This window comes from Octopus sinensis, linkage group LG4, assembly GCF_006345805.1.
Source record: "Octopus sinensis linkage group LG4, ASM634580v1, whole genome shotgun sequence".
In the NCBI taxonomy this organism is placed as follows: Eukaryota; Metazoa; Mollusca; class Cephalopoda; order Octopoda; family Octopodidae; genus Octopus; species Octopus sinensis.
The window spans coordinates 35,320,575-35,337,834 of record NC_043000.1 but is presented as its reverse complement, the minus strand read 5'-3'; the positions used below and the strand labels follow the sequence as shown (position 1 = coordinate 35,337,834).

General features: G+C 34.2%; 1 protein-coding gene across 11 annotated transcripts in view; it reads right to left on the bottom strand.

Moving 5' to 3' along the window:
- LOC115210326 (forkhead box protein P1) overlaps window positions 1-17,260 on the bottom strand; it is a 566,153-nt gene that overhangs the window by 17,658 nt on the left and 531,235 nt on the right. For 9 of the 11 annotated variants that reach the window (XM_036501965.1, XM_036501970.1, XM_029778855.2 and 6 more), the window contains one exon: window positions 5,456-5,613. In XM_036501965.1, coding sequence (XP_036357858.1) covers window positions 5,456-5,613 — 158 coding nt within the window. Of the gene's footprint in view, window positions 1-5,455; window positions 5,614-16,434; window positions 16,557-17,260 lie in introns of all 11 variants that reach the window. The other 2 variants (XM_029778854.2, XM_029778858.2) reach the window with 1 other exon arrangement.

Genomic DNA, 17,260 nt, shown 5'->3' with positions numbered 1-17,260 from the left:
TGTCTTGTTTTCATAAGTTTTGAATTAAAATCTTCCACCAAACCTTAGTCACAATTTATGTTCCTAACACTAACTTAATGATAACTAATTAATTTTACTAAATTCTTTGTTATATTTAAAATAATTGAAAGAAACACAGAGCATCTCAAAATAAATACTGTAATGAAAGGGTTAATATTTGTTTACTGTTTTTTAGCCTTCTGGAGAAAGACATCACAATAATATTTAGCATTCATTAGAGAAAGATTGACAAATGAATTAAAGCATGTAAATGAGGTATTGTTATGAATTAGGCTAATATTTCATTTGGGAAGATTTTTGGTAAGATATTTTATATTTATTATAAAGTGACAATAATGGAGTCTTGCTTCCAGAACAACTGCCAGCCTCCAACTTGTATTCTTTGATAACTTTGTCATTTATATCTCTCATATGTTCGAACAGTTCTATACAATATCTATTTCAGCTGGTGTTGACTTCAAATGGTTTAAAAACTTTCATTTTGGAGTAAAAATTGTTTGCCAACATAACATGGCAGTCCCGGTTTAGGACGAATGTTGCTTTAATTTAGCCCCAGGAGACATCATCTCCAGCTGGCAATATGACACGATCTGTGTCCTTATATTTTCGAACAAGGGAATCTAGCACCCCCACTCAGCTCAGAACAATACCTGTCATGACTTCCAAGTTATTTCCCTTCATCAGCACACAGATATTATTTTGAGCTGGGATGCTAGACTGAGTGGGGTGCTAGATTCCCTTGTTCGAAAATATAAGGACACAGATCGTGTCGTATAGCCAGCTGGAGACGATGTTTCCTGGGGTTAAATTGCAGCAACATTCATCCTAAACCAGGACTGCCATGTTATGTTGGCAAATAATCTTTACTCCAAAGTACTGTTGCTGAATATCTCTCATTGTGAGATTTAAAAATAGTAACTCTCATTTTGAAAGTAACTTGAGATAATCATTAATATCGACAGAAAATGAAAATATTTTCAAGGAGAATTGTGAAACAGATTCTCAATGGAAGAAATGAAGATTTTAAGAAAGTTTAACTTTTTGCATATTAATCATTTAAAGGTAAATATATGCACATGAAGCAAAACCCTTAACTTATTCAGTTACTAATACACACACACAAACACACACAAATTCCATGGCAGAAATAAGTTTAGAAAATAGGCATGTTGAATTATGTTATAAAAGTTGAAAAAAAAACATAAAAGGTGGGGTCATTTTTTTTGTTTTTTTCCCCCCTTCTGAATTCCTTTTAAATCTTGGTTTATTGAATTATTTTAAATCAATTTAGATAAAAAAAAAAAAAAGGCATCCAACAAACGCAACAATATAAATTTAATGTGATTTACTGAAATAACGTCATTTTCCACTCTCAAAATATTCTAAAGCACAACATATTGACAAGATGTGAGTGTGTTTCATAATTAGACAATATAACCATACTTATAATTATTAAGAAACAGGAAAGGAATTTAAAGAGAAATAGAAAGATGAAAAAGAGGGAGTTAGAAAGACAAGCATCACAAGTAATGCAGAGGTGAAGAAAATTAATTGAAAGCATGTCACTCAGACCACAACTGGTAAAACTGTTGGCAGACATTGAATTCTGGAGAGGAATTCAATGTCGTATCCAATAATAAAATGATGATGTTGGTTTTGTAAGCTAAGAAGATTAAAGAATTTGGGACAGTGGATGAAAACTACCCAAAATAAAAAAAAAAAAACAATAACCATCAGAGAATGGTTTAGAAGGGATGAAATGTTGATTCAGTGGAGAATATTTAAGGATGAGAAAGACATTGAGGAAGGGATTCTTTTGTGCGAAAAGTTAAAGAGGAAGATGACAAAAATTCATTTAAAAGATGGCATATTTTCAATTCCTGGTTCACGATGTACTCAAACGAACCTTGCGAAAGTCATCGATCTTTAAAACAAGAATCCTGCAGAAAGGTTGAAGAATGTCTAACATTTAAAAGGGATTTGTAACTCTTTGTATAACAGGGCCTTGAAATTCTATCACTTTGTATAACAGGAGTTTGTAACTTTTTGTATAATGGGGGCTTTATAAGTCTGTCACTTTTGTGGATAATAATGCTACCAATCTCCAAGCTGGGCTCTTTACTTTGAGAACAGGAATGTAGACATGAATATCGATAGTATATACAGAAATATTCTAATGATATCCACACATAAACACATACGTAAAAAGACATATGTATAAGCTGTATGAGTAAAGGAGGATGAAAAGAAGGAAAATAATGGGAGGAAAAAGATTTAATTAAAATGTTAGTGCTTTAATAGATTTCTTCTGGTGGATTCTTTGACAATTCAATTTACCAATATGTGAAGCTGGAGTGATATTAGGCTCGATAGAAAGATTAATGTAAAGCAAGAAGTAAATAAATAAATAAAAATGATATTTTCTTTGTGAGTTCCTGATAACAAAATATAAAGGAATTAGTGATTCACTTTGATAGTTCCTCAACTATCAGAGTGGAAGTAATTACCAAAGTAATTACACTTGCTAAGACTCAATTACAATAGAACCTGATGGAACAAACCAAACTATAGCAGTAATAGGTAGTTTTGGGAGATTAGAAGAGACAAGAACTGCATTGTTGCAACTCAATCCACCACTAGAGTGAACAGTTTGTTGTCAGCTGCTCCTGTAGCTGAGGCAGCTGAGAAACGGTGGTAGAGGCAAACGGTGTTGCAGTGGGAGAATGTTTAATGGAGTAAATCATAAACAACACCTTTACACACAGATATTGATGTACAGCAATTTAATCTCACTCGTTTAATATTTTTCACACGATACATTTTCAGATAACCGCGACAGTAACCAACTACCCCCTCCCCACCTCATTGTAATGTTTGTTGTTGTTATTATTGTTGTTGGGGTGGCGATGTTGTATAATTAAAATAATTCTAGACATAAAGTATGAAAATAGGTACCACACAGGAAATTAGAAAATAATTTCATCAAATTTAAAAGGTACTCAATAAATAAATGCTTGTTTGATAACAACAAATTAAATTTTCCACAACTTAAAATGATTTTCCTTCTTTGGCCATTTTTTTTTTAATATTAACATTTCTAATTCAATGAGCTGGAAAATTCTAACATATTTTCATTTGAAAGGAAATCTTTAGCATTGGTGAATATAATACCATCATGAGGCATCTAGCAGAATAATGCAAGCAAACATTTCTCCAAACCCAAATAGAAGAAAATAATGTTACCAATATCAAAAATGTTAAAGAATATTCTCAATTTTTCATTTGTTTTTTTTTGTGTGTGGTGGTGGTGGCCACCAAATAGAGTCCCTCGCAATAAACTGTAGTAGAATTTCTCAGGTGCACTTATTGCAACCGTTTATCAGCTGCAGAGTGGTTCTTAGAAGCTAGATGATTCCACACTACATACAGTATACACAAGGAATATAGCAGATACTGCTAAACTACATACAGTATTTATATATAATCATATTTTGTTAGTTTTACTTTGGGAATAGTTTCAAACAAATTCAGTTTTGAAAGTAAATTAATGAAAATACATACAAAGTAAAGAACTCGGCAATAACAACAGGAACAATAATGTCATTAGTAAGAGGAACTATACTACGGCTAATAACAGGAATAACACTATAGCTAATAAGAGGACTATACTACGGCTAATTAAAGGAAGTCTACTACAGCTATTACGAGGATTATACAAAAGATAACAAGAGGAAGTCTACAATAGTTAATATGATCTATATTATATATAAAATGAAGAACTATCCCATAGCTGTTAAGTGGAACTATATTGAAGTTAATAAGAAGACCATTCTATGTAGCTAATAATAGGTTTATAGAATAGATAAGAGAAGGAACTATAGTATAGCTAAAAGGAGAATGTCTACTGAAGCCGGTAACAGGTATTTCAATAAGTAAGGTTTAAATATATTTAAGAACATGAAGAACAGAACTGGTCCTAAGTAAACAATAATAAAAAAAAACTGTTAATGATAAAAGGGACAATATCCAATGGTGGAAAAAGAAATAAGCAAGGATTTCTTCAAAGTTACAGGAGAAAATTGCCAAAAATGTAGAATAGTAGGGTATTTATGACCCAAGGCTAAAAATAACTAGATATATTTAACCCTCATTCTATAGACATCTTTCTACAAACAAATTTTAAAGGCAGTGCTCCAGCATGGCAGCAGTATATTACTGAAACAAGCAAATGAACTGCAATACCTAGTTTTAATTTAAATTTCATTAATTGACAAAGTGATTTAAAAGTAAATATTTATAAAACTTTAATTATTTTGGTACATTATAAATTCAATATTAGTTCATTCAATAATTATAGGAAAGGAATTTCTAAAAAGTCATCAATAATATTTGGCCAGAAAAATGGTGATTATTTCCTAGAAATATCTTCAAGAAGGTTTACACATAGAATTGTTGCTGAGATGAGATATACTAACAGCAGATAAATCTATAGTTGGTACAGCTTATCTGAAACATCTCTACATGGTTTCTATGAACTCCATTTTATTCAAAAGTCAGCAACATGAGCCTATGGCAGTCCCAGGTACCATGCCTTAAGATTGATCCTGCTAGTTCAAAGCTGAGAATAAACTTGGCTATACAATCCCTAACATGCCACCACAAACACATAGAAACACAATTCATATCTGCAAATTTATGAAAGATCTTTTTGATAGTAAAATGGAATCAAACAAATCCAAATGGAATCATCTAAATAAAAGCCCTGAATATCAGACTTAGTTTCATGTCTTTAAAACATAACAGTTACGTTTAGAAATATTGAGAACCATTGAAATAGTTGATTAACGTTGGATATCTGAAGAATCATAACAGAACACAGAATAGTTCAGATCTTAGCAACAACCTCAAGAAGTTTGTGTGGAACTTAAATATTTATAATTATAAATTTGTAGTGTTAATTATTCAATCATTATTCTCTTAATTGATTTTCTTTTTAAACTAATAAAACTCTGCCATTTGACTAATTGCAGAACATCTATTTAACTAAAATGATGAAAATTTCAAAATTCCCCACTAAAATGAATGGTAAAACAGAAAAAGTTGGTCATCTTGAGCCAAGGGTCAGAAATATCTGAGAAAGATTAAAAGTCTATTGGGTGGGGTGCGGGGTAGTGAGACGAGTGAGTATAGAGAATACAGTGAAGGAGGGAGAATCAGCCACATGTTAAAGGTTGAGTTAAAAAACGGGGAGAGAAGTAAAATAGGGTGGGAGGAAGAAAAGGGTGAAGAACTAATATTAGAGTTAATTCATCAACATGATGAAAAAGAGGAAAGAAAGTGGAGAATCTTAATGATTGGGAGTGGGGTGGAGGGGATAACATGACAGAATTAATTGGTTTGTGAGGAGGAGAGAAAAGAACCAGTTAGTGCTTACTGTGCAGCAGTGTCACTTTCGTGATATTTTCGGGGTCGTCCACGAGTCAGATGGCGGCGCCTAACGAACTCAAAGTCATCCACCATCCAAAACGATCCAAAATCATCCTCATATCTTACAAAACATTTATGCAGGGACAAATTGGTGCGAATAGCATTCTGTGCAGCAAGAGAAGAAAAATGGGAAAGAAGACAGCAGATGGCGTTAGCAGCAGGGCAGAAAATGTATATAGAGAGGGGAATATACAGTAGCCAAGCCCATGAAAAAGTCTTCAGTTTGTAGAGAAATTTTCGTTGGTCATGCATATAAGATACTCAAACCAATTGATTTAATGCTTTATAATGTTGTATTTTGTTAATATGGAATGAAAAAAATAAAAGAAAAACAAATAAAAAACAAAGAATAATATCATCCACTGACTGAGAGTAAAAATACGGGGAAGTTTACATGAACACATACACAGATCCACTCGCAGACATAAATCCTGATGCCATTAGGAAATATTTTCCAATTTCTAAAACAATTAAAATGAAAATTAACTGAAAAATTTTGCAAAGGTTTTCTTCTTACATATAAATCTTACTAATCAGTCTGATGTTAATGAAAAAGACCTCCCCACCTCCACCCTTTATATGGAAAATTAATGCAGAAATACACTGATGAAGTGAAATGGGGGAGTTAAATAATTTCAACTGCCTAAAAAAGGTAAATTTATAGTCAGTTGATTATAGCTTCCAATTTCTGAACCAGGATTTCAAATTAAATCTACATTTTTCTACAAGTTCTCTGCCTATTGTTCTTGCCTGTTGCACTAGAAAATTTATGAGAGTTAACTGTAATCTCTAATCTTTTTGAGACATACATGGGTCAAAGCTGATACAGAGGAAAATATCCTTTGATTAACCTGATGTAATCTGGTTAGGAAGAATATAGATAAGCAACCTGAAATCAGTTCCTCCTCTTTGGTTACTTGACACCTACCCAAAGAACACAGCTCATTTGCTCCTTTCATTTAGGGATTGTCAATGTACAACTCTCTTACTCTTTCTTTCTTTACTAATTAGAAGCTAACTATCTACAGAAAACTGAAGATACAACTCAGAGTAGTTGTAACTTTGTAACAATAACGATATAAAAAAAAACCCTTTTCAACTAACAATTAATATCTTCTACTCTCATTTATTTGGTGCAAATCATTATAATTGGCATGGGTTGGACAGCTTGACTGAGGACTGGCAAGCTGGGAGGCTGCACCAGGCTCCAATCTGATCTGGCAAGGTTTCTACAGCTGGATGCCCTTCCTAATGCCAACCATTCCAAGAGTGTAGTGGGTGCTTTTATTATGTCCCACTGATACAAGGGCCAGTCAGGCAGCACTGGCATTGACCATACTTGAAAGGTGCTTTTTACATGCCACCGGCACAGGAACCAGTCAGGCAGTATTGGCATCGACCACGCTTGGATGGTGCTTTTTACGTGCCACCAGCACAGGAGCCAGTCAGGCAGCACTATCAATATTATAGAGAAAGGAGATAACTTTAATGATAACAGTGCAAAGTTTGAGAAAATAAAGACAATGCAAATTGGAGTGGATTTTAGAAATATTAAATTTCTAAATATCTCAGAGAAATATGAGTGGATATTGTTATCTTTATAAGAGACTTGTTTCAGTCTTATCAGTCCTCCTTAGTGATTATTATTCTACTCAGCAGGCAATAAGAAATCAATAAATATATAAACAGATGGGATGTAGTGAGGCTGGTTATGGATAGTAACAATATGGCTGAGAAAGACTACATCACATGTCTTTGTATATTAAATACATGTTCAGTTTCTCATTGTTTGATATAGAGAATTAAAAACACTGATTATATAGAACTATTCATGCAACTGGTGGGCAAGAACCCCCTCTCAGCATGTTTGAAATACTAAAGCAACCAAAGGAGTTGACTTGGTATCAGAGAATTCAATCTTATGCAAAATAAATCAGATGTAAATTGGATTAAACGTTGCTTTCTTACAACATCTCTAACAGATTAATAGATTAATCCTCTAAGCTCTGTAATCAAACCTCAGCTGTAACTTTCTTCTTATCACCTTCTAGAATCTCTAATTTAGCAATTTCCCTCCAACTATTATTCTGCAATAATTAAAACTAATCACTGATATATATATGTTGAGAGAGATACAACCTGGGGATCCAAGTGTAGGAAGTTGGTAAGCTTCAAGCAGTGAATGGCAGGTATAGAGAACGAATGTGGAAAGCGTACAAGAAACAATAATTCATTGGTAACAAAGAGTTACACACATTACATAACTATTACACTGTGAGCTTCACTTAGCTAGGAAACATATGTGGCTTGCATTTTACAAGTTCCACTCCCTCAGTTTGGATATGTATATATATATATATATATATATATGCACATACATACATACACATGTATTGTGTGTGTGTGTGCGTGTATTCTCTTGCAATAAGACAGTAACCATATAGATCTTCTACATCAAGAAACTTGTTCAGCCTTGGCCCCTTCCCTCATTTTACAGCATAAAGTTGGCCCTCCCAGGGTTCAGAGTTTTGTAAGTTATATGACAACCACCTCACTAGTGCTGGTAAAGAGTACCCAGCACATGCCATAAAGGGGTTTTGCCTCAGGAAGGGCATCCAGAGATAGAAACCGTGCCAATGTGGACAGTGAAGCATGAGGTATTTCTAGGATCTAGTGGCCCCTTTCAAACCATGTTACCTGTCACAGTATTGAACACATCAATGATGTGATGCTCAAAAGATATATATATATATATACATATATATATATACAACATCATCATCATTTAATGTCCACTTTCCATGCTAGCATGGGTTGGACGATTTGACTGAGGACTGGCGAACCAGATGGCTGCACCAGGCTCCAATCTTGATTTGGCAGAGGGCCAGTTAGGTGGTACTGGCAATGGTCACGGAAAATCGTGCTTTTTTTTTTACATGTCACCTGCACACCGGCACAAGTGCTAGTAAGGTGACGCTGGTAACAATCACGCTCGAATGGTGCTTTTTACATGCCACCGGATATATATATATATATATTATTAGTGAATTGAAGAAATGGAGTTGAACGAAGATTGAACAGAAATCATTTTATTGCATTCTACACGTGTTTCGAAAGCCACAATTTACCAAATTCTGATTGAATAAGGAATTTGGTAATTTGGAATTTGGTAAATTGTGGCTTTCGAAACACGTGTAGAATGCAATAAAAGGATTTCTGTTCAATCTTCGTTCAACTCCATTTCTTCAATTCACTAATAATATTAAAATTCAATTATCCGCACCAACGCACGGTTGCAACATCATATGGTTGTACCTCCAACCGTGCTTTCTTCTGCTGTGATTTTTGCTACCAAGGTATCGGTTTAACTTTTGATTAATCTGCAACAAGATTATTCATCTTTCTATTTCACCATACACATACATATATATATATATATACATACATATGCATATATATATATATATATATATATATATATATGTAAAATAACAGTTTGACTCTGCTTCATATGACTTACAAGTTTTGTGGGTGCAGAGGATGCATCCATCTCATCATATAAGAGAAGAAAGTCTTCTGATATCGGATGAGATGGACATGTTCTATATGCCCATAAAATTCTTAAGTCATACAGAGTTCAGTCAGACTGTCATTACCAATATATGTAACTCCTAACAAATGTGCTGAGTACCATTTTCCACTGTTTATCTAATGAATCAATTGACAGAAAGATATCAGTGACAGAGGCAGTATTAATACGGAGAAGTAATATCTATTCCCATTTGATTGTGGATGTTCTGTTAGAACAGACTATACTGCAATAGATGCCATGAGAGAAACTCTCGTATTGGCTTTTGGTGCACAATGCACGCTTGTTTATATCACTAGCAGGGGAGACAAATTCTCACCACCTCCAGCACCAAGACTACCAGTTTATGTAATTTCAACCTTCCTTGGTCTTGTCAATGATGGACACTTAGCCGCTAGAGAGGGCAGTAAATCATCTCCCTGCCAGTGATGTATTGAATAACAGTGCCAAAACAGGTGCTAATGATGCAATTAGCCAGTGAGCTTCTTCAGCAAGCTTTTTAACAAGCCCACAAGCACCTGCTCTGGCAGGGAGAGGAGTCACTGCTATCACTAGCAGTTGATAAGATAGTCTCTCTCATAGCAACTACAACAGTATAGTTTGTTCCGACAGAACATTCCTACTTAAGTGAATAGAGAGAGTGAGATGCAACAAGAAAAATAAACCGAGAAGTGATTCTCTCCTCTTAAGTACCATGTTCCAATACCACCATGAACGTATATAAATTTTTTATTGTACATGTTATACACACACACAGTTCCAATATTGTGTATCGGATTGGTGCTGCTTCTCCCTTTCAGGATAGCAAGTACCAGTAATATCCTACAGGGGACAGAGGCAATTACATATCAATAGTAAAATAATTAGCAAGGAAAGATAAAAGGCAAAGTTGATTCGTGTAAGATTTAAACTCAAGATCAAAAGTTATATATGCTAATAATAATGATAATAATAATAATCCTTTCTACTATAAGCACAAAGCCTGAAATTTTGGAGGAAGAGACTAGTTAATTACATCAACCCTAGTGTTTCATTGTTACTTAATTTATCGACCCTGAAAGGGTGAAAAGTAAAGCTGACCTCGGTGGAATTTAAACTCAGAAATGCCACCAAACATTTTGTCTACTATGCTAACAATTCTCTCAACTCACCACCTTAAAAATAATAATAATAATTATTATTATTATTATTGCCCATTAGGCAATGGTTCTCATGGCTTCTGATCTTAACTGATTGGAAGTGTTATCATGTACATTGGTTTGTCTTGTTATAAAAGATGGGCTACAGCAAATATTCTGCTCAGTACTGCAGATTTGCTCGTCAGTTGTTTGATCTTAACCAGTTGAGCATGTCCCTTAGTGGATGACAATATGTGCATCTCTGATCATGAGCAGAAGTAGTGGGGGAGCATCATGTGATGAGAGGGATTCTTTGGGGTTTGGATAATTCACCTCTGGAAACATGGGTTTTTTATTCATTGTTCTTAAACAACCCTTATTCATGAACCTTTTGAGCAGATGAGCTATTCAACCTGAAGGAAAGCCTAACTAACTAGTCCCCACCTGAAAGTCATGTGCTATTTATTTTGATTTGAGGTCATCATGTTGTACACATATGGTTGTGATGCATGTGCCTGGCGAACCTTCATCAGACAAGTAGTCATGATGAGTATATTAGTCTTCGCATATTTGTACCCCAGCATCACATTAATGGCAAGAATTGCTCTCTCTCTCTCTCTCTCTCTCAATGATAATAATAATAATAATGATGATGATGATGATGTTTCTAACATAGTCAGAAGAGCAGAAATTGAGAAAATGGGGACAGTCAGTTACACTGATCCCAAAACTTGAACAGTACTTTAACTTACTGATCCTGAAAAGATGACAAGCCAAGTTGACCTCAGCAGGATTTGAACACAGAATATGAAAACTGGAAAAAATTCCTCAAGATATTTTATCCAACGCTCTAATGGTTCTGGTAATCCATTATTCTTAAACAATTGTTTCTGATTAGGCACGGGGGTGGGGGGATTACTCGATATTACTGACCCCAATGACAGAGTAAGCCGATTACATCCAACAATAGGCTCAAGGCCAGAAATTTTGGGTGAGGGAGCTGGTTGATGAAATTGACCCCAGTGCTCAACTGGTACTTATTTCATCAACCCTAAAAGGAGGAGCAGCACAATCAACCTTGACGGAATTTGGGCTCAGAATGTAAATGCTACCAACCATTACGCCAGTATGGTAATGGTTCTGCCAGCTCACCAACTTTGCTAAATAATAATAACAATAATAATAATAAGAAGAAGAATTTGGAGCATGAGAACGGTAAAGGTCATGCCTATAATAATTGGTGTGTTGGGAACAGTAAGCAGAGATGCAGGCAAATGACTGAAGGAGATTGAAATAGAATTCCCAGTAGAGCTCCTACAGAAAGTTTTCCTCTTAGGGAGAACAGGGATTATCAGGTTTCTAAGCACTTGAAAGATAGCCAAAAATGTGTGGATACCTAAGGTTACTGGTAGCAACTTGCTACCCACATAAACCCTACCAGGAACAGGACCAAACCTGACCTTTTTTCAATAATAATAGTAATAATAATAATAATAATAATAATAATAATAATAGTTTCAAAATCTCACTCTCAAATTTCTGTGCCAGTGCCAGTGATTGATTGCTACTTTATTTTATTGACCCTTGAGGGATGAAAGATAAAATTAAACGCAATGAGATTTGATCTCAGAATATAAAAACTCAGAAAAATGCTCCAAGGCATTTCATCCAATACCTTAACGATTTTGTCATTACAACGATGACAATAACAAAAATAATTTGGCAAAGTCATTAAAGCATTGGGAAAACTGCTTTGTCGTATTCCAGTGTTCTTCACATTCTGAGTTCAAATCACACCAGCATCAACTTTGCCTTTCATTCTTTAGATAAAGTAGCAGTCAAGTACTAGATTTGACAGTGTTGACAGCACACCCTCCCCATCAAAACTTACTAACCCAGTGTCTAAACCAAGAATCATTATTAATGATATAAAGGTTGTTGTTAGTTTGAGTTTATGATGTTTACTTTTTTTAATTCTGTTCTAGAATGTGAAGTCTTGAAACCAACTGAATGGATACTCAAAGGAAATGGTTTCTTTCATTTTCTAACACTATGTACCAGATGTGGCTGTCTGGTTAAGAAGTTCAATTCCCAATCACATTGTTCCAAGTTCAGTCCCACTGCATGACACCTGGGGCAAGTGCATCTTCTACAATAGACCCAGTCCAACTAAGGTCTTGGGAGTTAATTTGATAGATGGAAACTGAAAGAAGCACACTGTATATCCTCATCCATCATCATTTGACATTCATTTTTCCATGCTGGCTCATAACCTGTTTAGACTCATAACCTGTTAAGACTCATAACCTGTGAAGACTCATAATTGGTTACGACGCTCCTACACTAAAATGGTTGATGAGTTTAGAGAAAAATTAAGTTTAATTGTAATGACTGGAGATTAATAGTTGATGGAAAATTGTAAACTAAATTCAAGAGGTGTGTAATGGGTGGGAGATGAAGAATAAAAGGATTAATCTACAAAGATGCTGTGAGAAGGAAAAATTTAATTAAAAGGGGTCAGGGAAAAATAATAAATATTTAGGAGAAGAGAAAGAGTGAAAGACATTTGAAAGTAGGCCTGTGGTTATAAAGGATTGCTGGAGGAAAGTCTAACAGACTTTCTTTCAATGTAGCCTCATATGTCCTTGAAGTTAGTCAGATTAGAATACCATATATGTAAGATATCTAAAATGTTGTTGGTCTGTAATTGACAGACAGTGATTTACATCTGAAGAATTTGCAAGAGGTAAACCTAGAAGTGCAGGCAAATAGGAACATTAGGACACAAAGGATTGAGGGGAGAGGAAAAAAAGCAACACTTTGCAATTTTGTACTTTAAGATTGATGCAAAATTCAATTTTTGTAGGAAGAAAGATTAAAGTTAAGATCATTAAAGTTGTAAAAGAGATAATGGGATACAATTAAAACAAAAAAAATTGTAAGTAAAGATATTTAAAGACCAATACCTAGATGGTAAAATAAAATGAATTTAAAGTCACTTGATTTCTATTTTTAGCATGAAGAATGGCCACAAATTGTGAAAGTAATAACTCTTAAAGTGTGTTAGCTCAACAAGAATTTGATTGGTTGAGCAGAGAGATGATTCAAGTCAAAATAGAAGGATTAACAGAGAATCTTGCCCCTCACAAGGTTTATGGTCAACATTCAAGATTTTTAAACCAATCAAAAATGGCAAAATTTTTTTTTAAAGAATATGCTGGAATTTCATAAAATAATGTTCCCTGAAAATTTAATATCTATCCAAGACAATGCTGATAAGATCATAAAATATGAATTATAGTATAATGGAAGTAACTAGAAGAACTGAAACTGCATTTCTGGTCATCTCACAACATCAATAAAAGCAACAATTTTTAACAACAATCATAATGATTACATCCACAACAACAACATAACCAAGTAATCTAACAGTTAATCATCAGAAGCAACAAACCGTGTACCAGAATAACCTTAAACTCACCCGAAATACCCAGTTGTCCTCTTATCACATCTATTGCAGTCACTTGGAACAGTCCTTCTAATATCATAAACCTTTTCAACGTTCAATACAAACATCAAATTTACTAACCTTACACAAGACCGTAAGATTTATTTTCTCTACAATAGACACACAACACGCCATAAGTATTTGAATTTGCAAAAGAGACACAAATTGTACTCAATACAGGCGTAGAGTTTACTCATTTACTTAATCTCATTTCCTATTTGTGTAAATGGTAATTTGTGAATACCAATTACCATTTATCGTTTTTGCTATCTTTCAGGGCATTTTTCAGTTCTCCTTCCATCTACATAATTGGTCTTCCCTTCTAATTGTCTTAGTATTATCTCCTTGATCTGAATTAAGCAAGCCCCTAGCACTCTATCCCAATTCAATGTCACCACAACAACCTGTTAAAATTTAAGTTCTTAGGGTTTGATTTCCCTTTTGTGGATATCTATTATTATTATTATTATTATTATTATTATTATTAAGGCAGTGAGCTGGCAGAATTGTTAACATGCCAGGCAAAATGCTTATTAGCATTTCAATCTTTGCCTTTCATCCTTTAGGGGTCAATTAAGTACCAGTGAAACACTGGGCTTGATGTCATTGAGTAATCCCCTTCCCCAAAATTTCAGGCTTTGTGCCTTTAGTAGAAAGGATTATCTTGTTATTGTCATCATCATCATCATTATTGTTCTTGTTGTTAAGGCAGTAAATTGGCAGAATTATTAATTAGCATGTTGGACAAATTGCTGAGTGGAATTTCATTCATTTTTACATTATGAGTTGAAATTCCATCATTTCATCATTTTGGTGTCAGTTAAATAAATACCAGTTGTGCACTGGGGTCAATGTAATCAACAAATCCCCTCCTGCAAAAATTTCTGGCTTTGTGCTTGTGGTCGAAAGGATTATTATTGCTGTTATTGTTATCGATTACTACTACTACTATTATTATTATTATTATTAAGGTGGTGAGCTGGCAGAATTGTTAGCACAGCAGGAAAATGCTTAGCAGCATTTTGTCTGTCCTTATGTTTGGTAGTTCAAATTTCACCATGGCCAACTTTGCCTTTCATCTTTTTGGGGTTATGAAATACTGGGGTCACTGTAATCAACTAGTCCCCCACCCCAAATTTCAGGCCTTGTGCCTATAGTAGAAAGGATTATTATTATTATTATTATTGTTGCGGTTATTATTATTGGCATTATTATCTATTATTATGGCTGCTGATATCAATGTTGTTAGTGACGAGGTTGAAAGGCATGAGGATAGATGCATTCCTCTTTGGTGGAGGCCTCATCAACTTTTTTAAGTTTCACTTGGAAAGAAAAGTGAGCGTAGAGAGATGCGGTCCTTGGTTGAATTTATTGGCAAGAGTGGGTGCTACTTCTCCAATTCCCCTCCACTGACCCGTGAGTTGGAGAAGGTGCTTGCCCTTGGTGTTCAAGGAGATCTTGGATGGTAGGGTTCAACAATTTTCCCTAGAAGTCTTCCTGTATCAGGAGGACCACATCACTATCATCTTTTTTGTTTCTTACTACTGTATATTGCCTTCCTTTGTTTATTGTACACCATGTATACTTCGTTTGCTTTAATTATTCCATTATATGTAAACCTCAACACTTTATGTCTGTCTTTCTATTGCCCCGCCTCATCCTTCACCCTGGTGGCAAATAAAATAAATCATTATCATTATTATTATTATTATTATAATTATTATTAATGTTAATATTTACTTGGTTCCTATAAAAACTGTATGAGAGAAAGATTGAAAGATTTAAGCATAGTGGCAACAACAAGCGCCAGATGAAGGAATCCCCCCCCCCCACACACACACCAAGCCATTGGTTGGAACTAGTAGAAGACAAAAAGAAACCTTGAGGCAAATACAAAATTATTTAGCATCAAAACTACTGGAAAAGAAGACAATGTAGGAAATTTATAAGATGTAATTCTGCAAGACTTTCTAAATATTTACTTGGAAGGAAATTAAGAGATAAATGAATCGACAGACAAGTATGGATGAACACACACACACACACAAATATATATATATATATAATATATATATATAATATATATATATACATACATACACCTTTGCTCACACATGCAAACAGTATATAAACATACATGAGTACATACTCATATAAACTCTCACATGTAAAATGAAAAGGAAAAAAAAAACTTTCTAAAAGAAATTAACTTAAGAAAAAGACAAAAATAAATAGTTTTTAAAAATTTATATAAAATATTTAAGAGAAAAACGTTAAAATTTTTTTTTCTTTTCTTTTTGTAATAATTGAAGTAATGTGGTGAGGTTAACAAAGACTGAACTTTTTTCTGAGCTTTAGAGTTTGTATGGCGGTGGTGGGGGGAGAATAGTTAAATTTCAAAAATGGTAAGAAAAAGAAAAAAACAACCAAGAAAATATTCTGCCACAAGGTCAGATTTCACAAGCTTGGCGAACCACATCAACATCTCACAAAGGGGGAAAAGATATATATGTATATATACATTCACATATATACATATATATGCGATGATGAAGAAAGAAAGTGAGAAAGGAGAGAGAGAGAGAAAGAGGTTAATATTAATTCTTTCATCATTTTCTTTTGTTTTTTTTTCTTTTGTGAGTTTTTGCTTTTCGTAAAGTTTTGTAAAAAAAAAAATGACAACAATCAAGCAAACAAAAAAAAAAACATACCCACTCAGTTTTTGTGGTCTCCGTTTGTAGAACTCTACCTCGTCGACGGTCCATACAGCCCCCTTAACATTCTCAACTCGCATAAAACATTTGTGAAGACTAAGGTTGTGGCGCACGGCATTCTAAGCAGAGAACACATAACATCCACTTTACTACGAGATCTACTGAAATAATAACAACTAAAAACTTTGAAAAATAAAACGGAAAAAAAAATAACACAAGCAGAGTTTAAGCTGTTTGAGCAGGCTGTTGTCCTAATATGGTATTTAAGGAGAAGTGGTCCCTATTATTTAGATGTTCAGGAATGAGATTCTTTGGTTCAAGTAGAAGATAAATGATAATCATGTAGCCTGGTGTATTACTGGTATTTAAAAAAGTAACACAAGCAGAGTTTAAGCTGGTTGAGCAGGCTGTCATTCTAATATGGTATTTAACCCTTTCGTAACCAATCCGGCTAAAACCGGCTCTGGCTCTGAGTACAAATGTCTTGTTTTCATAAGTTTTGAATTAAAATCTTCCACCAAACCTTAGTCACAATTTATGTTCCTAACACTAGCTGAATGATAACTAAGTTATTCTACTAAATTCTTTGTTATATTTAAAAGTAATTGAAACAAACACAGAGCATCTCAAAATAAATACAGTAATGAAAGGGTTAAGGGAAAGTAGTCCCTTTTATTTAGATGTTCAGGAGTGAGATTCTTTGGTTCAAGTAAAAGATAAATGATAATCATGTAGCCTGGTGTATTACTGGTATTTAATGTATCGAACCAGGTCAACCTCAGCAAGATTTGAGCTCAAAATGCTATGTCCCTATACTAGATTC